This window comes from Scyliorhinus torazame, chromosome 14 (assembly GCF_047496885.1).
Source record: "Scyliorhinus torazame isolate Kashiwa2021f chromosome 14, sScyTor2.1, whole genome shotgun sequence".
NCBI lineage: Eukaryota > Metazoa > Chordata > Chondrichthyes > Carcharhiniformes > Scyliorhinidae > Scyliorhinus > Scyliorhinus torazame.
In genome coordinates, this window is record NC_092720.1 from 216,003,520 (window position 1) to 216,028,576 (window position 25,057).

The 25,057-nt window shown below is 53.6% G+C and overlaps 1 protein-coding gene across 1 annotated transcript; it reads right to left on the bottom strand.

Moving 5' to 3' along the window:
* Positions 1-8,101: 8,101 nt before the first annotated feature.
* LOC140389429 (lymphotoxin-alpha-like) lies at positions 8,102-23,481 on the bottom strand. The gene is made up of 4 exons (XM_072473572.1): positions 23,448-23,481; positions 20,641-20,709; positions 10,598-10,657; positions 8,102-8,522 (listed from the first exon to the last, which is right to left on the bottom strand). Exon 4 carries the CDS (start codon positions 8,458-8,460, stop codon positions 8,113-8,115), a length of 348 nt encoding a protein of 115 aa, XP_072329673.1. The 5' UTR covers positions 8,461-8,522; positions 10,598-10,657; positions 20,641-20,709; positions 23,448-23,481; the 3' UTR covers positions 8,102-8,112.
* Between the last annotated feature and the right edge of the window lie 1,576 nt (positions 23,482-25,057).

Here is a 25,057-nt window from a genome sequence, read left to right on the forward strand (position 1 = left end):
CATTCCAGAGGCTAACCACTCGCTGTGTGAACCTGCCTCCACCACGCTGTCAGACAGTGTATTCCAGACACTAACCACTCACTGTGTGAACCTGCCTCTACCACACTGTCAGACAGTGTATTCCAGATCCTAACCACTCGCTGTCTGAACCTGCCTCCACCACACTGTCAGACAGTGCATTCCAGATCCTAACCACTCGCTGTGTGAACCTGCCTCCATCATACTGTCAGACAGTGCATTCCAGATCCTAACCACTCGCTGCGTGAACCTGCCTCCACCACACTGTCAGACAGTGCATTCCAGACCACTGGCTGCGTGATAAAGGTTCTCCTCGTCTCTCCACTGTTTCTATTCCCAATCTCCTTATATCTGTACCCTCTGGCTATTGATCCCCCACCAATGGGAACTGTTTTTCCCGATCTACCCTGTAATTGGTCAGATGCTGCCATACCCCGAGTTGATGTTGATGATGATACTCCTTCCTCTCACTACAGACATGTTTTGTTCTGGAAGTGGGGATGGGTGGGGTGAAGGGCAGTTGGGCCAGCAGGGGTCTGGGCCATGCCTTGGGCCAGCAAGGGCCTGGGCCTGCCCTTGGACCAGCAGGGGCCTGGGCTTTGCCTTGGACCAGCAGGGGCGTGGGCCTTGCCTTGGGCCACCAAGGGCCTGGGCCTGGCCTTGGACCAGCAGGGGCCTGGGCCTTGCCTTGGACCAGCAGGGGCCTGGGCCTTGCCTTGGACCAGCAGGGGCCTGGGCCTGGTCTTAGCCCTACAGGGGCCTGGGCCATGCGTTGGGCCAGCAAGGGCCTTGGCCTGGCCTTGGACCAGCAGGGGCCTTGGCCTGGCCTTGGACCAGCAAGGGCCTGGGCCTTGCCTTTGACCAGCAGGTGCCTGGGCCTGGCCTTGGACCAGCAGGGACCTGGGCCATGGCTTGGGCCAGCAAGGGCCTGGGCCTGGCCTTGGACCAGCAGGGGCATGGACCTGGGCATGGACCAGCAGGGGCCTGGGTCTGGCCCTGGACCAGCAGGGGCATGGACCTGGGCATGGACCAGCAGGGGCCTGGGTCTGGCCTTGGACCAGCAGAGGACTGGGCCGGATCTTGAGCCAGCAGGGGCCTGGGCTTCGCTTTAAACCAGCATGGCTCTGGGCCTGCAGGGAGTCTTATCAATGATCTCAGGCTCATGCTTCTTGTGGAGATCCTGTAATATATAATGGCACCCATCCCACCGATTCAGGGGGCCGAATGCTCCGTCCTGAAGCCACTCCCAATCCCACCACAAACCCACGTCCGATCTGTTCACATGCCAAGGGGGAGGAGATACCAACAATATCTCTTTCTCAGTATGATCGGTCACTGTTGAAGGAGGAGATGATCGCGTAGAAGTAATTTCACTGGACTAATATTCCAGAGGCCCAGGCTAATGCTCCACAAGTACTGATTGATTGATGGGTTGATTGTACCGAAGTACAGTGAAAAGTATTTTTCTGCGGCCGAGGGAACGTACACAGTACGCACATAGTGACAAAAAGAATAATCAACAGAACATTGACAAATGGTACATCGACAAACAGTGATTGGTTGCAGTGCGGAACAAGGGGCCAAACAAAGCAAATACATGAGCAAGAGCAGCATAGGGCGTCGTGAATAGTGTTCTTACAGGGAACAGATCAGTCCGAGGAGTCGTTGAGGAGACTAGTAGCTGTTCCTATGTCTGGATGTGCGGGTCTTGATGCAGAAGTCTGCCTGGTGGAAGGGTCTCGAAGGGGGAAAAGCCTGGGTGGGAGGGGTCTCTGACAATGCTGTCTGCCTTCCTGAGGCAGGGGGAGGTGTCGGCAGAAAGGTACTGGCTCTAAACCCAGCACAACACCTGGTGGGATTTTAATTGAATGAACCAATCTGGAGTTTAAAAGCTGGCCTCGGCAGTGGTGACCATGAAACTGTGATTTATTATTACAAGAGCTCGTCTGGTTCACTCTTGTCCTTTGGGGAGGGAAATCTGCCGTCCTTACCCGGTCTGGCCTGCAGGTGGCTCCAGACCCACACCAACCTGACTTCAAACCATTCAGTTGAAGGGTAATTAGGAATGGAAATCACGACAGGATCAGGACAGTGGAGGGACAGGACTTATTTCGGAGGCTCGGGTAGTGGAGGAGGGGCAGGGGAAAGCGTGGCGGCCGATTCTCCCAGCAGGGACTTTCCCATCCTGGAATACTTTACCCGCATCTCAGACCCCAGCTGTTTGGGATTTCCCTCCCTGGCTTTGGTTTTGGTTCTATTTTTTTCACATTCGTCCGACTTTTCTCCCTTCTGTTTGCTGCCTCAGTCGTTCTCAATCTTTCTCTTCAGGCTCTGTGGTCCACGATGAATTTTTGCTTTGCTTTGTTCATTCGCTCAAAAATCCCCTCCTTCCCCACGACCTCCCCCCCCCCAACACCGCCGTCCCTTTTTCACCACCCCTACCCCTTTCCCCCTCCCGGAAGTGCTGGAGGATTGTTTCATCGACATTGCCTACCCATCGCTTTTCCCCCCCCCCCCCCCACACGCTCCTTCCACGTGGCTCTGGAGAACGAGGATCTACGAGCCGCTCCAACACAGTCCATCTTCCCTTTCCTGGTGCACAAACACACATGAGTATACATACACATGCACACATGTGTGCAGACACATGCGAACGCCCTTGTATGTGCGCAGGCATATATATGCACACCAAAGCGCGCCCACAATGCACGCACAGTCACAAAGGTACGCACTCCAGGTGCTCACGTGCACACGCAAACAAATGATTACACACCCGTAATTACACACACGCGTAAAATGATTACACACCCACACACACACACATCAAAGCAAAATCAACAATTCCTCTACACCGGGGAGAATAAACATGGATTGGGCGACTGATTGGTGGGGCGTCTCCGTTCTGTCTGCAAGCCTGACCCTGAGCTCCCTGTGGTCTCTCATTTTAATTCACCGCCTTGTCCTCACCCTGACATCTCTGTCCTTGACCTGCTGTGCTGTAACACTGAGGCTCAACGTCAGGGTGAGGAACTGCACCTCACTTTTCTGTTTGGCATTTCACAGCCTTCCTGACTCAATGCTGAGTTTGACGTTGAAACCCCCGTCACCTATCCCCGTGTTGTTTCCTTCGCTTTCCAAGTTTCAGTTTCTCTTTTATTTTCACTTTCAGGCGGCAGCACACCTGATCCAGACGCATCTGTTCTTTCCTTGTTCCTTTACTTCCCCCATCTCCATTCCTTTAACCCTGGAGGACAAACTCTTCTGTCATTCTACCGCTCCTGTCTAAGGTGTCACCAACCTTAGGATCACTTCAGATATCTGCTTCTTGCGAACTAATTCCAGCAGGTACACTCTGTCTTTTACAGGCAGCCTCTCTCTCTGCCCATCATTTCACTTACTAGAACTCTTTTCCATATTTCTGTTCTTTAATCCTTTAATTTCCTGGAACTCTCAATCCCTCATTTATGGTTGTTCTTCAACTTCTGAGACCAACTTTCTGCACCCCTGTACTTTTCTACCGGTCTGTGAACATTGTCTTGCTTCTTGGGCTGACCTGGTTCCTATTGACAACAACTGCTTCTTATTTTTGGTGTGGGCCTCTGGTTGCTGAGCAACAGTGTAGGATTTTTTAGCTCAATAATTTGCTTCTACGTCGTAAACCCTTAGTTACAATGCAGGCAAAGTGTAAAGTGAAACTAAAACATATAAACATGCAGGCACCTTTGTTTAACAGGAAGCTAAATAAAGTGTTAACCCTTTCTTAGCACGCATGTGTAAAAACATAAATTAAGCTGATACCTTTTTTTCTAATACCCACAATGCAAATATAACTTGTTTAAACCAGCTCTATTTCCTCGCACCCAGCCCTTTCTCAAATCTGAGCACATCTCCAACTTTGACAGACCTGAAACAGTGGCAGAGTGCTGCCTCGCGGTGCCAGGGACCCGGGTTCAATTCCTAAACTTGGGTGACTGTCTGGGTGGAGTTTGCACTTTCTCCCCGTGCCTGCGTGGGTTTCCTCCGGGTGCTCCGGTTCCCTCCCACAGGCCAAAGACGTGCGGGTTAGGTGGGGTTACAAGAATAGGGCAGGGGTGTGGGCCTGGCTGGGGTGCTCTTTCAGCGGGTCGGTGCAGACTCGATGGGCTGAATGGCCTCCTTGCGCATTGTTGGGATTCTATGATTCTATCTTTTTCTCTCTCTCTGTTTTAAATTTAGAGTTCCAACATCCGCAGTATTCCAGCTGGGCGGTCAGCATTTCAGGGGAGTGTTGCTGGAATCATAAACGATGGTAAGAGCGGAGATTTGGAAAAATGGAAAATGAGGCAAACAGGCAGACACAAGGAATTATCCGTGCAACTTTAATGGAAGAAGCTTTGGAGAGTGCGTTGAGGTACAACATAGCATTCCAACATTCAGAAACCCCAGAGAACCCTTACACAGTGAGATTCCGGACATAAATAGCAAGTCACACACCATTATATTAAACAAAATCATGAAAGGGAATCTGACACGCGGCAATGATTTTCAAAATAACTTAAAGTAACAAAAGCGCGGGCGAAATAAATAGACCTGAGCAACATGGTAGCGTTTTGCTGTTCGACCACCATCGCCATCACGCGGAGGCCAAACCCAGCTGGGGTCACTCCTTTCAAATATTTCCAGGAAACTTCCGGGGCTCGCTTTCACAGACATGGTGGGTGGGGAAAAGTCATGGGGGGGGGACTTTAACCTCACTCCAGGCAGCAATCCAATCAGGTTGAACTGCTCTGAAGGACAGGCGTTGGATGTGCGTACTCAACGTTGGATCTGATAATCCCGGCTCCACCGTCGGAGTGGCTGAGGTTAAAATCGCACAGGCCTCCCCAACAGGGCAGGACAATGCTGCCACCTTTACCCTGCTGAAGGGGGCCAGACATTTAAAGGTGCTTTAAGGGATCCAAACTTGCTTGTCAGAATTGACAAGCACCTTCTAAAGTCTAAACACACCACAGGGAGGCACGAGGTTTACAATTTAAGGGTCTCCATGGTTTTCGCCCCGGGCTTTGGTAAATATCCCATTGCATTCCAGGCAGCAATCCTGCTCCGGTGCAGGGAATTGCAACGGGAGGTGTGGGGAAGGGGAGAAAGGGGGGGGGCAGCAATATATGGGCAACGGTTTTACTGTCACGGTAACTTACGCCAAGCCCGAAGAGAAAGGAGGAATCCCCATCCGAATGGACAGGACAGTGTGTAGGATGTGGGTGGGGTGTGGGTGGGACATGGGTAGGATGCAGGTGGGGCATGGGTGGGATGTGGCTGGGATGTGGGTAGGATGCAGGTGGGGCATGGGTGGGATGTGGCTGGGATGTGGGTAGGATGCAGGTGGGGTGTGGGTGGGATGTGGCTGGGATGTGGGTAGGATGCAGGTAGAGCATGGGTGGGATGTGGGTAGGATGTGGGTGGGACATGGGTGGGATGTGGGTAGGGTGCAGGTGGGGCATGGGTGGGATGTGGGTGGGGTGTGGGTAGGATGCAGGTGGGGCATGGGTGGGATGTGGGTGGGGTGTGGGTGGGACGTGGGTACGGTACAAGTGGGATGCTCATAGGGTACGGGTGAGGTGCAGTGGGTGGGGTGGGGCTAGCAAGGGTGAGGGGGGTGAAGTTGGTGGTACAGGTGATATCGGGTGAGGTGGGAATAGGGCGTGGGTGGGGTACAGAGAGGAAGGATTGGGGGATGAGGAGTCGGGGTAAGGTGAGGTGGGAATGGGGTGTGAGTGGGGTGCAGTCTGGGTGGGGTGAAATTGGACATGGGCGGGGCACGGGTGAGATGGGCAGCTGGTGCCAGAGGGGAGCAGCAATGGCAAACTCCTTCTGGCTGCTGTGCAGAGGCAGGTCAGCCAGCACTGGTCAGGCACAATCCCGACTGTTTCATCGCAAGGCCCCCATCTGCCCCGCCACCATCACCCCCGTCATCCGCTCGCCATTGTTTGCCTGGCATGCCCTTCATCACGACATCCCACCTTCCCACGGCCAATCAGAAAGCGAGCCGCACCCGCCATTGACAGGTCTCCAACGTCAGTCAAACTCCCTCCCCCATCTCTGAAACCAAGCAGCCAATGTGATTGGAGCAATTTATTGAAAGGAAGCACCTACGTGGTTTATAATTTAAGATTCTGACCATTTTTCTCCCTGGGTTTCGCTCGCCTCAGTGCCCTGGCGATCGACCTTCAATTCCTGGAGGCTCCGGAGCAAATCCCGGATGGGTTGTCGACCCCTTAAGCCTCCCCGCTTCCCTGAAGTCCCAACACTCCTAAACCCGCCACCCTGTGACACGGAGATTGGCCTATTCCCTAATATGTCAGTCTGCAGCACAAAATAAATAAATACATTGACAATCTAACCTCCCCACACTGCATGCCCCTTCCTCCCTGACCTGGTACGGCGAACAGAAATTCCCGTCTCCCAGAATTCCCTGTCTTCTGATGCATGAACTCCGCAGTGACGAGATCCTGCCAGTGTCAGGCTGGCTTTCTCGTTGCGCTCATGACCCCGAATTGCTGAATCAAACCAATTCTAAAATTAAAAATTGTTTATTCATCTTCCTTTCAATTCCCTTTTGGATTATTTCTTTCCCCGTTTCTAGTTTTTTCGTTGTTCACTTAGAATCGGACCTGATCGAACTAATCCACGCCTGGAACAAACAATTTTTCAATACCGCTTTGTTTATTGTTCGTATTGGCAGAACCGGATCCATGTCCAGGTTCTTGCCAATCAGGGTTCCTGTTGAATGTAGCTTATCATTCACCCGCATCGGATGTGGCACAGGACCTTGGGCCAAGCCCAACCTTGGTGGCCCTTGCCTTCCTCCTCTTGACGGTCAGTACTCTGCTGACGCAGGCTGCCCAGATTCACACGAGGACGTTGGGTCCTGTATGAGGGAAGAGGGGTTCCTAATGCCTGTGCTACCGTCCTTCCCTTCCCCCAACCCCCACCGTTCCCGCCACCCTCGTGCAAAGTAATGTCCAGCAACCTCTACACGAGAGTTACTGCACAATCACACTGAATCGCAGTGAAATAGGCTATTCGGCCCAGTGTGGTCTGCTGTTCAGTCTCCACAGGAGCCTCCTTCCCTCGTCTCTTTTTTCTAACGCTATCAGCGCATGGCTGAAGAAAAGGGACAGGCTGTCAAATCTTTTCATCTTGCACTTATCAGGGTAAACACAAGAATGCCAAACTTCAAACCATCACAACTATTTATACACGTGCAGGCGTGATGGAATGTCTTTCTGTGCTGTGAAACTCTCTGACTCTGTGACTCTGGTTGGTTGAGGCTGGTGAGAGAGGATCTGCCAACCCATCTACGCCCTTTCCTCCCGCAGTATAAATTGTTCACTTTGAAATTCGGGACTCTGGCATCTCTTCTGCTGAGTGTAAGGCAATAAGCTTCGACGGGATGTCTCATTTTCAGCCAGAGCGGATCTCACTCCATCAGGAGGCGGCAGTTACAGTGAAAGTGCTGTGTGAATATTATTTCAAAAGTTTGTTCATTGATGATGAAAGGATTTTTCTTTTTTTTTGCTTGTGCGCTAAGTTTGTGGAACTTTCCTCGATTCGCTGGTTTGCACGCAAGGTCAAGTGTACCGGGTGAGGTTGGCTGGGATAGTACAAATCCCATTCCCGATGCTTAGGCGGTGACTATCAAACATCAGCACAGTGATGGGACGCTGGCCAGATCGGGTCATGATGCCATTGATGCAGTCAGTCTCAAAACTCTTGCCGATCTGTCCTGAACCCGAGGCAGTTCCCCTTTAAAAAAGGGGGGAGTGGAAATGTCGAGGCATTCCAACCCACCCTTGTAGTCCTGTTTATTGGGGAGCCCTCGTTTACTGTCAATGAACCTCCCTCGTCAGTTGAACGAGCCCCGGTGAAACGTCGAACAGGCAAATTGGGCAAATCCATTGTCCTTTTTCCCCCTGCCAACCCAATGCGTCTCTGTCACTTTGGGGCTCGTGTGCAGGCCGAGGAGGCAATCCTCTCGCCCTGCCCGCTCTCCCCTTCCCTGCCGCTTCGCACCACCCTTCCCTCGGCCCCCCTCCCCCTCACGTGGACAGTCCGTCACTGGAGTTTGAAGGCTCCAAAGTAGGTCTTGTGGGACTCCATCTCGGCCTTGTCTCGGGGGCTGATCTTGACAGAGAGGTGCGTTCCCTTCTCAAGGCGAAAGACGCCCCCCTGGCGCAGAGAGCGGTGCCATTTTAGCCGAGCGTTGGCACTCTCGCAGACGGACTCGGTGACCTCCATGAGCTCCAGGCGTAAATTCATGTCATAGCGGGGAGATTTGTAGAGGATTTTACTCTCCAAGACCAGAGAGTCCTTGCTGCAGTTCACCCCTACGAAAGCCACCTGCGAGTAGACGTAATAAAAGCCAGCCACGGGGATGACAATGGACTCATTCTCGAAGCCCATGTGCTCACGCGTGGCCTCGCTCCGGGAATCCTCCCAACTCACATCTGTGCTGTCGGCCTTGCCTGTGGACAAGACAGGGGTGTCAGAAAAACAACGTTCATCGTATTTCACAGTGACCAGCGCTCCCTCCCTTCCTCCCCCCTCCCGAACCTTGACCCCTTTCAATGGAGGCTGGACGACAAGGCCTTGGTTTGGACTGCACGGAGAGGTTGGACTTGCCCACGTTACAGCAGGGACTGCAAAGGCGAGATTCAGAAGCAACCTTCAAAAATCAGGAGGGGTTTTGATTGAATAATTAAGGAGAGAATGGGGAAGTCAGGTAAGGGGGCAGATGGTGGGATCGTGGTCATAGTGCCAGGCGGGTAATCTGGAGGCCCAGGTTAATGCTCTGTGCAACATGGGTTTGACCCCAGCTTGTGGCTGGCTCTTACCTGCCCCTCTGAAATAGCCGAGCAAGTCACTCAGTTCAAGGGGCATTTAGGAATGGGAAGTAAACGTGGCGCAGCCCAGGGTAGAATCAAAAACACAAATGGATTCCATGGACAGCAGGGTCGGTAACCATGGAGACAGGGGTGAATAAATCAAACCAGAGCAAGGATTGGGGCTCTCGCCCAGACAGGTGAGATAACGCAAACTGCGATTGGATTCCCTGCAATTTAACCCATTAATGTGGGATTATACTGGGAATATGATCACAATGTGACCCTATTAATGGAGTAGGGTGAGGATATGAACGGGTTCTGCCGGCTGTGCGCTCCAGGCGCAGTCAGCACTCACCATGTTAGAGACAGGCACTTCAGGAACAAACCCTTCTCCACAAAGGCAGGAAGAGGTTTGGAAAACTCATCAACCCTAGTTGCTATTACAGCAATTTTAGTTGTAAGGCTGAGAGTAATAATAACAATCGTTTATTGCCACCAGAATGAAGTTACTGTGAAAAGCCCCTAGTCGCCACATTCCGGCGTCTGGTACGGGAATTGAATCCACGCTGCTGGCGTTGTTCTAGAACAAACCAGCTGTCTAGCTCACTGAGCTAAACAGTAAACCGCATTCACTCAGGGAAGCAGGGTCACATAGAGATGGGAACTCATGATACAAAAGAGTGGGGACAGGCTTTGTGTTAGTGATGGAGGAGCTGGTATCTGACAGTGGGGACAGGCTGTGTCTTAGTGATGGAGGGGCTGGTATCTGAGAGTGGGGACAGGCTGTGTGTTAGTGATGGAGGGGCTGGTATCTGAGAGTGAGACACACTTTCTGTTAGTGATGGAGGAGCTGGTATCTGAGAGTGGGGACAGTGTGCGTTAGTGATGGAGGAGCTGGTATCTGAGAGTGGGACAGTATGTGTTAGTGATGGAGGAGCTGGTATCTGAGAGTGGGGACAGTGTGTGTTAGTGATGGAGGAGCTGGTATCTGAGAGTGGGACAGTATGTGTTAGTGATGGAGGAGCTGGTATCTGAGAGTGGGGACAGTGTGTGTTAGTGATGGAGGAGCTGGTATCTGAGAGTGGGACAGTATGTGTTAGTGATGGAGGAGCTGGTATCTGAGAGTGGGGACAGTGTGTGTTAGTGATGGAGGAGCTGGTATCTGAGAGAGGGACAGTGTGTGTTAGTGATGGAGGAGCTGGTATCTGAGAGTGAGACAGGCTGCGTGTTAGTGGTGGAGGAGCTGGTATCTGAGAGTGGGGACAGGCTGTGTGTTAGTGATGGAGGAGCTGGTATCTGAGAATGGGACAGTGTGTGTTAGTGATGGAGGAGCTGGTATCTGAGAGTGGGACAGTGTGTGTGTTAGTGAAGGAGGAGCTGGTATCTGAGAGTGGGACAGGCTGCGTGTTAGTGATGGAGGAGCTGATATCTGAGAGTGGGACAGTGTGTGTGTTAGTGATGGAGGAGCTGGTATCTGAGAGTGGGACAGGCTGTGTGTTAGTGATGGAGGAGCTGGTATCTGAGAGTGGGGACAGTGTGTGTGTTAGTGATGGAGGAGCTGGTATCTGAGAGTGGGACAGGCTGTGTGTTAGTGATGGAGGAGCTGGTGTCTGAGAGTGGGACAGTCTGTGTTCGTGGTGGAGGAGCTGGTATCTGACATTGGGACAGTGTGTGTTAGTGACAACGCAGTTATTATTTCCGAACATGATAATTACCTACGATATGTGCAATTGGCAGTGCAGATTTACACCTGTTATTCTCATGTCCATGTTGATCTGTACGGAGGAACGGTTTATCAATTAAATGAGTAATTTTACAGCATTTTATCACATGAATTCTTTAAAGTAAGAATGGAGATAATATTAAACCAAGCTACATGTTAGATTTCCTCAGAGTTTTACGAGTCTGTCTGATCCAACCTTTTCTCTATTCAGACAGGATTGACTGGGGTTTTGCGATTTCGGGCACGATGTAACAGGGGCGCCATAGTGAGTGTGACGTACTGCGTTCTTCCCAACGCCTGGGCCGGCGATGCCACTTTTATATTTAGCGACTCTTAGTGCCGAAGATCCCCCCGGGGCTCCACAGCTGGTCTGGCTGTCCCGTCAGCTGACTTGCCCGGAACCCTGGCCGCAGCTCCGCACGGACAAAGGGCAGTTTCTCCTCAACGCTCCCACTGGACACACCCCTCACAGCTCGCAGCCTCGGCACCGCGTGGACCTGCTCCACGCGTCGGGCATGTTGGGTTGGCCAGGCTGGTGGACACCGTGGAGGTGGGCCGGGACACCCTGTACCCCCGAGGGGGGGTCAGCGGACCAGCCACAGGGCCCGTCAACTCTGCCTGCGGGGCAGTGGCAGGGGCCATCAGTTCGGGCAACGTCATGAGGAGGACCTGTGGCTAATGCCGGAAGAAGACGAATGACCTCCACCGGACCGCGAACACCCAGCCCCTGGTGCCGGTCCCGCCTGCCACCCCTCTGACCACCACACTGCCCCCCCCCCCTCCCCTCCAACAAGTCAGCGGCTGACACCCAACAGAGTAACGCACCCATGCCCCAGCACACCCTGGCAGCCACCAATTCCAAGACTCGGAACAGAACCGACACATGCCACCTGGGGGATAGATCCCTCTGATGCATCAGGGTCGGCTCACCATGCCCTCCCACGGTTGCTGCAGGAGAGGTTAGCCCACAGCAGGCAGGAAAGGGCCCAGATGTGTGGCCGGGTCTCAGGCATCAGAGTCCTCGCCCACTATGAGGAACGGGCCCTGGAGATACCGGGTTTGGCCGAGGGCAGAGCGGTCACTGACAGCGAGTGGGGAGGCACTGCCCCTTCACCCAGACAAGTGTCCGAAGTGCGTTGTTCATGGTAGACAACATGGTGAGCACCACACAGTCGCTGATGCACATCAGGTGGAGGTAGAAGCGTCCAGGGGTGGTCAGCAGTCGGATTCTGCCGGATCCCAGGACAAAGCTGAATCCTGGTCAAATGCCTAGCCTCTGGACAGGACTATCCTGGAGCTGAGCCTCTGGACAGGACTATCCTGGAGCTGAGCCTCTGGACAGGACTATCCTGGAGCTGAGCCTCTGGACAGGACTATCCTGGAGCTGAGCCTCTGGACAGGACTATCCTGGAGCTGAGCCTCTGGACAGGACTATCCTGGAGCTGAGCCTCTGGACAGGACTATCCTGGAGCTGAGCCTCTGGACAGGACTATCCTGGAGCTGAGCCTCTGGACAGGACTATCCTGGAGCTGAGCCTCTGGACAGGGCTATCCTGGAGCTGAGCGTCTGGACAGGACTATCCTGGAGCTGAGCCTCTGGACAGGACTATCCTGGAGCTGAGCCTCTGGACAGGACTATCCTGGAGCTGAGCCTCTGGACAGGACTATCCTGGAGCTGAGCCTCTGGACAGGACTATCCTGGAGCTGAGCCTCTGGACAGGACTATCCTGGAGCTGAGCCTCTGGACAGGACTATCCTGGAGCTGAGCCTCTGGACAGGACTATCCTGGAGCTGAGCCTCTGGACAGGACTATCCTGGAGCTGAGCCTCTGGACAGGACTATCCTGGAGCTGAGCCTCTGGACAGGACTATCCTGGAGCTGAGCCTCTGGACAGGACTATCCTGGAGCTGAGCCTCTGGACAGGACTATCCTGGAGCTGAGCCTCTGGACAGGACTATCCTGGAGCTGAGCCTCTGGACAGGACTATCCTGGAGCTGCACCTCTGGACAGGGCTATCCTGGAGCTGCACCTCTGGACAGGGCTATCCTGGAGCTGCACCTCTGGACAGGACTATCCTGGAGCTGAGCCTCTGGACAGGACTATCCTTAGCTGAGCCTCTGGACAGGACTATCCTGGAGCTGAGCGTCTGGACAGGACTATCCTGGAACTGAGCCTCTGGACAGGACTATCCTGGAGCTGAGCCTCTGGACGGGACTATCCTGGAGCTGCACCTCTGGACAGGACTATCCTGGAGCTGAGCCTCTGGACAGGACTATCCTGGAGCTGAGCGTCTGGACAGGGCTATCCTGGAGCTGAGCCTCTGGACAGGACTATCCTGGAACTGAGCCTCTGGACAGGACTATCCTGGAGCTGAGCCTCTGGACAGGGCTATCCTGGAGCTGTGCCTCTGGACAGGACTATCCTGGAGCTGAGCCTCTGGACAGGACTATCCTGGAGCTGAGCCTCTGGACAGGGCTATCCTGGAGCTGAGCCTCTGGACAGGACTATCCTGGAGCTGAGCCTCTGGACAGGACTATCCTGGAGCTGAGCCTCTGGACAGGACTATCCTGGAGCTGAGCCTCTGGACAGGACTATCCTGGAGCTGAGCCTCTGGACAGGACTATCCTGGAGCTGAGCCTCTGGACAGGGCTATCCTGGAGCTGTGCCTCTGGACAGGACTATCCTGGAGCTGAGCCTCTGGACAGGACTATCCTGGAGCTGAGCCTCTGGACAGGGCTATCCTGGAGCTGAGCCTCTGGACAGGACTATCCTGGAGCTGAGCCTCTGGACAGGACTATCCTGGAGCTGAGCCTCTGGACAGGACTATCCTGGAGCTGAGCCTCTGGACAGGACTATCCTGGAGCTGAGCCTCTGGACAGGACTATCCTGGAGCTGAGCCTCTGGACAGAACTATCCTGGAGCTGAGCCTCTGGACAGGACTATCCTGGAGCTGAGCCTCTGGACAGGACTATCCTGGAGCTGCACCTCTGGACAGGACTATCCTGGAGCTGAGCCTCTGGACAGGACTATCCTGGAGCTGAGCCTCTGGACAGGACTATCCTGGAGCTGAGCGTCTGGACAGGGCTATCCTGGAGCTGAGCCTCTGGACAGGACTATCCTGGAGCTGCACCTCTGGACAGGACTATCCTGGAGCTGAGCCTCTGGACAGGACTATCCTGGAACTGAGCGTCTGGACAGGACTATCCTGGAGCTGAGCCTCTGGACAGGACTATCCTGGAGCTGAGCCTCTGGACAGGACTATCCTGGAGCTGAGCCTCTGGACAGGACTATCCTGGAGCTGAGCCTCTGGACAGGACTATCCTGGAGATGAGCCTCTGGACAGGACTATCCTGGAGCTGAGCCTCTGGACAGGACTATCCTGGAGCTGAGCCTCTGGACAGGACTATCCTGGAGCTGAGCCTCTGGACAGGACTATCCTGGAGCTGAGCCTCTGGACAGGACTATCCTGGAGCTGAGCCTCTGGACAGGACTATCCTGGAGCTGAGCCTCTGGACAGGACTATCCTGGAGCTGAGCCTCTGGACAGGACTATCCTGGAGCTGCACCTCTGGACAGGGCTATCCTGGAGCTGCACCTCTGGACAGGGCTATCCTGGAGCTGCACCTCTGGACAGGACTATCCTGGAGCTGAGCCTCTGGACAGGACTATCCTTAGCTGAGCCTCTGGACAGGACTATCCTGGAGCTGAGCGTCTGGACAGGACTATCCTGGAACTGAGCCTCTGGACAGGACTATCCTGGAGCTGAGCCTCTGGACAGGACTATCCTGGAGCTGCACCTCTGGACAGGACTATCCTGGAGCTGAGCCTCTGGACAGGACTATCCTGGAGCTGAGCGTCTGGACAGGGCTATCCTGGAGCTGAGCCTCTGGACAGGACTATCCTGGAACTGAGCCTCTGGACAGGACTATCCTGGAACTGAGCCTCTGGACAGGACTATCCTGGAGCTGAGCCTCTGGACAGGGCTATCCTGGAGCTGAGCCTCTGGACAGGACTATCCTGGAGCTGAGCCTCTGGACAGGACTATCCTGGAGCTGAGCCTCTGGACAGGGCTATCCTGGAGCTGAGCCTCTGGACAGGGCTGTCCTGGAGCTGAGCCTCTGGACAGGACTATCCTGGAGCTGAGCCTCTGGACAGGACTATCCTGGAGCTGAGCCTCTGGACAGGACTATCCTGGAGCTGAGCCTCTGGACAGGACTATCCTGGAGCTGAGCGTCTGGACAGGGCTATCCTGGAGCTGAGCCTCTGGACAGGACTATCCTGGAGCTGCACCTCTGGACAGGACTATCCTGGAGCTGAGCCTCTGGACAGGACTATCCTGGAGCTGCACCTCTGGACAGGACTATCCTGGAGCTGAGCCTCTGGACAGGACTATCTTGGAGCTGAGCCTCTGGACAGGACTATCCTGGAGCTGAGCCTCTGGACAGGACTATCCTGGAGCTGAGCCTCTGGACAGGACTATCCTGGAGCTGAGCCTCTGGACAGGACTATCCTGGAGCTGCACCTCTGGACAGGACTATCCTGGAGCTGAGCCTCTGGACAGGACTATCCTGGAGCTGAGCCTCTGGACAGGACTATCCTGGAGCTGAGCCTCTGGACAGGACTATCCTGGAGCTGAGCCTCTGGACAGGACTATCCTGGAGCTGAGCCTCTGGACAGGACTATCCTGGAGCTGAGCCTCTGGACAGGACTATCCTGGATGAAGACACTAGGGTGCGGCTATGAGATTCAGGAGGGAATGGCAGCGGCACTCAGGTGGGTGCATGTCCGGGTGCCAAAGCGTACGTGCGCTCCGAGGCCAACGCTGCTGGGGTGGTCCGCAGTGGCGAGCCTGAAGCACGACCTCAATATCGCGAGCGGTGGCGTCCAAGGCATGGCTCCGTCTGTGATAAACATTTCCCGGGGCTCTCCAGAACGTGTGCCAGCCGCTGCCGAGCATCGCTGAGGGCGTCACCACGGCGCCGACAATGGGAGGGGGTGGCTGGGCCGTAACGGCACAATGTCTCCTGGGCCTCACTCCAGCTGAGCTCTGTCCCATGGAGACCCCCATGGGGCGCCGTCCCAGAGTCGGGAATGCTGGAGGCTCCCATTCGGGAGGCGGCGGTGGTGCTCACCTTGCCCGATCCCCCTCCTGATTTCACCGGCGTGCATGGATCTGCGCCGGGCTCAACACCGCCATAAAACTGCGCTCTTAACATTGCTGTGGAATATTTTTAAAACCCTCGCAGTTTGTTTGACTTGTTAAAACTGGTCCGGCCTACGTCATTTACACAGTTGTGGTAATTCCCTCACCTCCTTTCACCTTTCAGAGCCCGAGAAACACAAATAAATCACGGCTTCCAATTTGCAACACTTAATTCTGCATGAGAATAGAATGCTGATTGGTTGGTAAGTTGCTGTTGATTGTTGTGTCCGGTGAATTGTCCCCTGCCCTTTTGTTTAAAGGTTGCATTGCCTGGACATGTTCCTTTTGCCTGCAGAGGACAGATGCCTCTGTATGAATACAGGTAAGTCAAGTGTAACTGAGCCATATTGCAAGGCCGATAGATAATCCTCAAGCGATTGTTAGGGTAATTATCAGCACATTCGGGATTGTTCAGGATGTGTTGCCCAATTGCGGAATAGCATGACATGAGACATTACATTCTGAAATTGGAAAGCATGGGCTGGGTGAGAATGGTCAGCCCATTGGGTGGTATGTTGGCACCGTGGTTAGCACCGCCGCCTCACAGCGCCAGCGTCCCAGGTTCAATTCCGGCCTCGGGTGACTGTCTGTGCGGAGTTTGCACTTTCTCCCCGTGTCTGCGTGGGTTTCCTCCGGGTGCTCTGGTTTCCTCCCACAGTCCAAAGACGTGCAGGTTATTGGGATTAGAGGGCTATGGTAGGGGAGTGGCTCAAGGTAGGGCGCTCTTTCAGAGGGTCGGTGCAGGCTCAGTGGGCCGAATGGCCTCCTTCTGCACTGGAGGAATTCTATGTATGATTGCAGACTAAAACCTTGGACAAAGAGAAGGAGGAAAAAACAGAAGGAGACAGAAAACAGAGACAGGGAGGAAGGAGCAATGAAGTACTGAATTGACATCACATCCGGACCACACTCAAACCTCAATGTGTCCAGTGTAATCGGTACAGTTACTGTCCCTATATAACGTTTCATAGAATCCCTACAGTGCAGAAGGGGGCCATTCAGCCCATCAGGTCTGCACCGACCTCGCGAAAGAGCATCCTACCTAGGCCCACTACCCAACCATATCCCTGTAACCCCGCAACTCCATCTAACCTTTGGACGCTAAGGGGCAATTTAGCATGGCCAATCCACCTAACCTGCACGTCTTTAGGCCGTAGGAGGTGTAATGACTTCTGCCAGGCCTTTGAGATCGGCCAATTGGAATACGAGTTCTCTGATTAGTGGCCCAATCAGGGATTCTCTTCTGTATATAACAGGGAGAGACAGGTCCTCTGCATGCCCAGCAGACTGAATGGCCATGATTGTTAGTCTGTAAATAAAATGAATTCTGGTGATGGGACCTGAGCCTCCGTGGATTTATTCCAGGAGGAAACCAGAGGAAACCCACGCAGACGCGGGGAGAAAGTGCAAACTCTAGACAGACAGCGGCCCAAGGCTGGGATTGAATCTGTGTCCCTGGTGCTGTGAGGCAGCAGTGCTAACCACTGTGCCACCGTGCTGCCCTGTCGGGAAAGGTACATTGCGTACGCTTATATAGTCAGAAGCTGCGACATTGGAACTATGAACTGAGGTGGATCTGTTGGGATTTGGGATGAAATATTAACTTTTCTCAATGTTACTCGGACAATATCAGCCAGACCCCAGCCCGAGTAATTGCAGCAAACAGCTGAGAGGCTCGTTTCAGTAGGAAAGAGAGGATCGAGGAGGCGAGAGAATTCGGATTATGAAAAGATTTGATCTCTCAGACACGAAGATGATGTTTCGATCTGATGGGGAAACAGAGAATCACCAAAACAGGGAGCCACTCCTGCATCCTGCATCCACAGGAACCCGCCACCAGAGGGAGTGCTTGAGGTAAATAGCGCAGATGCACTTCAGAGGAAGCGAGATAATTGCAGGGTGGGACTTTAAAGTTCTGCAGAGAGAGTTAGACAATAATAATCGCTTATTGTCACAAGTCGGCTTCAATGAAGTTACTGTGAAAAGCCCCTAGTCGCCACATTCCGGCGCCTGGTCGGGGAGGCCGGCACGGGAATTGAACCCGCGCTGCCGGCCTTGTTCTGCACTGTAAGCCAGCTGTTTAGCCCAATGTGCTAAACCAGTCCCTTTAGGAAATGTAGGGAGAATGGCCTGTGAATGGCCTGTGTGTGGGTGATAATTATGATGATTGAGTGTGCACTGACCGGGCTGGATACTCTGCAGTCCCGCGCCCAAATCGCGTTCAGCACAGGGGCGGAGAATCCAATTTCACCCCAAAACCGGGCCGGGCGCCGGTCAGCGGATTCTCCGGGACCCGAGAATCGGGGCGTTCGCGGAGTGCTCCGCGTGGTTGGGGGGCCCTTTGCCAGCCAGACGCCTGCCCAGCGATCCTCCGCTCCCGACCCGGCCAAGTTCCCGACGGTGTGGAACTAACCTGCTATTGCCGGTCGGGATGCTGGCGAGGCGGCTGCGGGGGAGGCGGGGTTCGGACACGGGTGGGGGGGGGCCTTATAGCCGGCCGGGGGACAGATCGGCGTGGTCAGATCTTGAGGCGCCCGGCCGATTCGGAGGGGTCTACATTTTTAATCTGCCTCCGCGGATCGATTCCTCCGCGACCGCTGGAGGCCGCCTCCGGGCGCGGACTCAAAACCGGAGGTGCGGCCGCCCGTAGCCACAGCTAAAGCTCCCTGAATCACTCCGAGTCCCTGCTAGACCCTTGCAGGTCAGTGAATCGGCTCCACTTTTACACAGGAATATTCAGAGGGAAACCCCAGCGTTTTTACGCCGGCGTGGGGACATAGTCCCATTTTGGGAGAATCCTTCCCATCATTCTGGTTCACGCTGCATTACCGGTGACCTCCAGTGAGTGGCACCAGTGCACACGAGACTGGTCAAGGTCCACCTGAGATTGATTGCTGCAAGAATGATTCATCTCCGAAATGGTGGAACAAGTAGATAACATCAGTGTAACCCACGTGTGGTATTATCATAAATGTAAGAACTGCAAGGGTTAATGAAATGTCCACATTAGCCACTAGATAGAGCTACACACGGTAACTTCATGGCAGTGTTAATGTAATCTTACATGTGACAATAAAGATTATTATTATGAGAGTTACAAGGATATACGACATTGATGCTAAGCCTTGTGGGGGAGTGAAGTGAAGGCGTTGGCTCAAGACAGACTGAAGGAAAGATAGTGTGAGTAAGAGCAGATCACAGTTTATAATAGTGTAGAGATTAGTTGTAGGTGAGTGAAGATTAAATGATAATTATCAACTGTGTATTATTTAGGAGTACGTGTTGGATCCAAATTAGGCGTGTTAATAAATTTATAGCTTTGTTCAAGTTCAAGCTATTTTGTGATCTTTGTGCACACTACACCAACCTCCTGAACTGAACAATACAAATAAATCCCACCCAGTCCCAGAGGGGGAAAGGACAGTGTCTGACCCCCACCCAGTCCCAGAGGGGGAAAGGACAGTGTCTGACCCACTGTCCCACCCAGTCCCCAAGGGGGAAAGGACAGTGTCTGATCCACTGTCCCACCCAGTCCCAGAGGGGGAAAGGACAGTGTCTGACCCCCACCCAGTCCCAGAGGGGGAAAGGACAGTGTCTGACCCACTGTCCCACCCAGTCCCAGAGGGGGAAAGGACAGTGTCTGACCCACTGTCCCACCCAGTCCCAGAGGGAGAAAGGACAGTGTCTGACCCACTGTCCCACCCTGTCCCAGAGGGGGAAAGGACAGTGTCTGACCCACTGTCCCACCCAGTCCCAGAGGGGGAAAGGACAGTGTCTGACCCACTGTCCCACCCAGTCCCAGAGAGAGAAAGGACAGTGTCTGACCCACTGTCCCACCCAGTCCCAGAGGGGGAAAGGACAGTGTCTGACCCACTGTCCCACCCAGTCCCAGAGGGGGAAAGGACAGTGTCTGACCCACTGTCCCACCCAGTCCCAGAGGGGGAAAGGACAGTGTCTGACCCACTGTCCCACCCAGTCCCAGAGGGGGAAAGGATAGTGTCTGACCCACTGTCCCACCCAGTCCCAGAGGGGGAAAGGACATTGTCTGACCCACTGTCCCACCCAGTCCCAGAGGGGGAAAGGACAGTGTCTGACCCACTGTCCCACCCAGTCCCAGAGGGGGGAAGGACAGTATCTGACCCACTGTCCCACCCAGTCCCAGAGGGGGAAAGGACAGTGTCTGACCCACTGTCCCACCCAGTCCCAGAGGGGGAAAGGACAGTGTCTGACCCACACCCAGTCCCAGAGGGGGAAAGGAAAGTGTCTGACCCACTGTCCCTCCCAGTCCCAGAGGGGGAAAGGACAGTGTCTGACCCACTGTCCCACCCAGCCCCAGAGGGGGAAAGGACAGTGTCTGACCCACTGTCCCACCCAGCCCCAGAGGGGGAAAGGACAGTGTCTGACCCACTGTCCCACCCAGCCCCAGAGGGGGAAAGGACAGTGTCTGACCCACTGTCCCACCCAGTCCCAGAGGGGGAAAGGACAGTGTCTGACCCACTGTCCCACCCAGTCCCAGAGGGGGAAAGGACAGTGTCTGACCCACTGTCCCACCCAGTCCCAGACGGGGAAAGGACAGTGTCTGACCCACTGTCCCACCCAGTCCCAGAGGAGGAAAGGACAGTGTCTGACCCACTGTCCCACCCAGTCCCAGAGGGGGAAAGGACAGTGTCTGACCCACTGTCCCACCCAGTCCCAGAGGGGGAAAGGACAGTGTCTGACCCACTGTCCCACCCAGTCCCAGAGGGCAACACTAGCTCTTTAGCAGGCCTCGCGGCTATAGAAAACTCTCAGCAACATGAGCTGTAAGAAGCTGAAATATTGGTAAGAGACTTACCGTTCGCAGAAGGCTCACAGTTGGAGGGAGGGGAGGGAGTCGGCTGTGGAGTCGTATTGTTGGGTTTCCCTGCATGAGAGAAAGACAGTGATCGTCATGGAAACTGGAGCATCGCCTGGCCCTGTCCAGCAACAGGAGAAGCACAGCACCATCGCTGGGAACAAATAACAGTTGGAAAAGGCCATTCAACCCCTCGAGGCTGTTCCAGCATCAAATACCACATGGCTGACCAACGACTTAAGTGCCTATTCCTGCCTTTACCTCACCATCCCCCACCCAAATCCCTGAGCTTTGCAACTTAAAAAATACAACCACCTGGGATTTCAAATTCATAATTAATTTTCTGGACAAATGTGAGGGAATGCATTTTGGAAGGTAGGGAATATACTGGGAATGGTAGAACCCTCAAGAGCATTGACAGTCAGAGAGATCTGGGTGTACAGGTCCACAGGTCACTGAAAGGGGCAACACAGGTGGAGAAGGTAGTCAAGAAGGCACACGCCATGCTTGCCTTCATTGGCCGGGGCATTGAGTATAAGAATTGGCAAGTTATGTTGCAGCTCTATAGAACCTTAGTTAGGCCACACTTGGAGTATAGTGTTCAATTCTGGTCGCCACACTACCAGAAGGATGTGGAGGCTTTAGAGAGGGTGCAGAAGAGATTTACCAGGATGTCGCCTGGTATGGAGGGCATTAGCTATGAGGAGCGGTTGAATAAACTTGGTTTGTTCTCACTGGAACGACGGAGGTTGAGGGGCGACCTGATAGAGGTATACAAAATTATGAGGGGCATAGACAGAGTTGATAGTCAGAGGCTTTTTCCCAGGGTGGAGGGGTCAATTACTAGGGGGCATAGGTTTAGGGTGCGAGGGGCAAGGTTTAGAGGAGATGTACGAGGCAAGTTTTTTACACAGAGGGTAGTGGGTGCCTGGAACTCGCTGCCGGAGGAGGTGGTGGAAGTAGGGACGATGGTGACGTTTAAGGGGCATCTTGACAAATACATGAATCGGACCCAGGAATTGTAGAAGATTTTAGTTCAGACGGGCAGCACGGTCGGCGCGGGCTTGGAGGGCCGAAGGGCCTGTTCCTGTGCTGTACATTTCTTTGTTCTTTGAGCATCGATTGGCTTTTGCAGACAAGACTTCTAAATCTCCACCATCCTTTTGATCTGGAAGTGTTTCTGAACATCACTGTGTAAGATCCGACTCGAATGTTTCGAGAGCGGGCTGTATTCTCAATCTCCCAGCCGCCTATATCTCTGGGATTTCCCACTGAAGCTACCCCCAGGACGATGGGAAACCCATGAGCAGCGGGTGTGGGGGGTGGGGGGGGGGGGGGGGGGGGGGGGAGGTGCTGACGGCGGGAAAAGTGAACCGCAATGGCCGGAGAATTCCCACCAGTATCCCCCTTTCCCAGACTCCCCAACGGGGTTGTGACTGTTTCTCCCAATCTCGCCGAACTGCACCCCTTAGTCTGACAACCTCACTCAAATTACCCGTGGTGTTCTGATTTATAGGGAGTTCAATACGGGTTTTTGCAATCTCTCCTTGGGAGGAAATAAAATGAAATGAAAATTGCTTGTCACAAGTAGGCTTCAATTGAAGTTATTGTGAAAAACCCCTAGTCGCCACATTCCGGCACCTGTTCGGGGAGGCTGGTACGGGAATTGAACCATGCTGCTGGCCTGCCTTGGTCTGCTTTCAAAGCCAGCGATTTAGCCCTGTGCTAAACAAGCCCCTGCATTAGGTTACCCAATGGAGCCCAGATAAATCTGCACTGCTCACTCCACACAAGGCCAACATACCCTTCCTGTGATGCCCAGACCTCCTCACAATGAGGCCTACCCAAGGGCTTGTGCAGCTGAAGCCTAACCTCTACCCCGTTGCATCGCTGCCCTCCAGATATAAAGACCAAAATTCCATTAGACTTTTCAAGCATTTTCTGCGATTTAAAAAAATAATTTGTGTATCTTCAAAGCAATAATGTTCCTTGGACCTCCCCTGCTTTGAGCTACTCGAATCATTCAGCAAGCCGCCTGTTCTGCTTTTGTGAGGCCCAAGTTGGATGACTCATATAAAACAGCCCTGATTCTATTGGCCACACGTTTGTCCGTTCACTAAATCGATTAATACCTCTTTGCAATGTTACACTTCCAGCGACGTAGCTACAACCAACCCTATTGTTGTGCCAGTGGTAAAGTTCCTGGGAAGTCCCCCGGCGGGGGGGGGGGGGGGGGGGGGGGGGGAGAACAGTGCCTGTTGCACTCTCCTACCTCATCCCAGAGGGGGAAAGGACAGTGTCTGACCCACTGTCCCACCCAGGCCAGAGGGGGAAAGGACAGTGTCTGACCCACTGTCCCATGCAGTCCCAGAGGGGAAAAGGACAGTGTCTGACCCCCACCCAGTCCCAGAGGGGGAAAGGACAGTGTCTGACCCACTGTCCCACCCAGTCCCAGAGAGGGAAAGGACAGTGTCTGACCCACTGTCCCACCCAGTCCCAGAGGGGGAAAGGACAGTGTCTGACCCACTGTCCCACCCAGTCCCAGAGGGGGAAAGGACAGTGTCTGACCCACTGTCCCACCCAGCCCCAGAGGGGGGAAAGGACAGTGTCTGACCCACTGTCCCACCCAGTCCCAGAGGGGAAAAGGACAGTGTCTGACCCACTGTCCCACCCAGTCCCAGCGGGGGAAAGGACAGTGTCTGACCCAATGTTGTTTTTCTCCAATCTGAGCTCTGTGTAATATTCTTTCCAAGGTCAATGTGACAAGAGTCAGTACAGAGAGAGACAGACCAAATACAATAACTCACCTTCCTGCCTGTTTGTGGCCACATCGCTCCTGTAGCCCTGGGGAAGGAAGAACATTGTGTTATTGGTGAGGCAATATGGAATGTGACAACAAACCTTCTTGCCTATTCTGACCGGAGTTACCAGCTAATTTCCCATCACTGTACTATCAACATATTGCTTGTTCCATTGAAGGCAAAATACTTCCCTCTGACCTGCTGAATGTCTGTCTGATTCTGAAACACTGCCATGTGATTTTCCCTTATTTTCATGATTTTAACCTGAATGGTTCGTCCATACACTACTTTTACAGTGCAAGCCACCCACACCAACCTCGGGGCTGCAACATGTCTTTCCTGAATGTGATACTGTCAGTAACATGACATACTAATTGCACAAAATTGTTTTCTAAGTTGTTCGAGCCAAGAAATTAGCTCTTTGATGAAAGTAATCAAGTATTCACTCCCCAGTGTGCATGTTCACAGAGTATAAATATTCACAGTATAATTACCTATCACACCAATCACCTATCCTCATTACCAGGGGAGTACATGACGTACCCCACAGAGACAGAGTGGAAAGGCACGCGAGGGCAGCACGGTGGCGCAGTGGTTAGCCCTGCTGCCTCACGGCGCCGAGGTCCCAGGTTCGATCCCGGCCCTGGGTCACTGTCCGTGTGGAGTTTGCACATTCTCCCCCATGTCTGCGTGGGATTCGCCCCCACAACCCAAAGATGTGCAGGGAAGGTGGACTGGCCACGCTAAATTGCCCCTTAATTGTGTACTCTAACTTTTAGGGAAAACAAGGCATGCTGAAGAATTGGAGAAAGAGGGGTAGAGGCAGTCAAGGAGGGGAGAGAGAGGGATGGTGGCAGCAAAGGAGAGGGGATGGGGTAATAGAGACAGTGAAGGAGTGGAGAGAGGGATAGGGACAGTGAAGGAGGGGGGATAGAGGGATAGAGACAGTGAAGGAGTGGGGATAGAGGGAGAGAGACAGTAAAGGAATGGGGATAGAGGGATAGAGAAAGTGAAGGGGTGGAGAGAAGGGTAGAGACAGTCAAGGAGTGGAGTTATAGGGATAGGGACTGTGAAGGAGTGGAGACAGAGGGATAGGGACAGTGAAGGAGTGGAGATAGAGGTATAGAGACAGTGAAGGAGTGGAGATAGAGGGATAAAGACAGTAAGTTAGTGGAGATAGAGGGATAGAGACAGTGAAGGAGTGGAGATAGAGGGACAGAGACAGTCAAGGAGTGGAGATAGAGGGATAGAGACAGTGAAGGAGTGGAGATAGAGGGATGGAGACAGTGAAGGGGTGGAGATAGAGGGACAGAGACCGTGAAGGAGTGGAGATAGAGGGATAGAGACAGTGAAGGGGTGGAGATAGAGCAACAGAGACAGTGAAGGAGTGGAGATAGAGGGATAGAGACAGTGAAGGAGTGGAAATAGAGGGATACAGACAGTGAAGGAGTGGAGATAGAGGGATAGAGACAGTAAGTTAGTGGAGATAGAGGAACAGAGAGAGTGAAGGAGTGCGGATAGAGGAGGGTTAGAGACAGTGAAGGAGTGGAGATAGAGGGATAGAGACAGTGAAGGAGTGGAGATAGAGGGACAGAGACAGTCAAGGAGTGGAGATA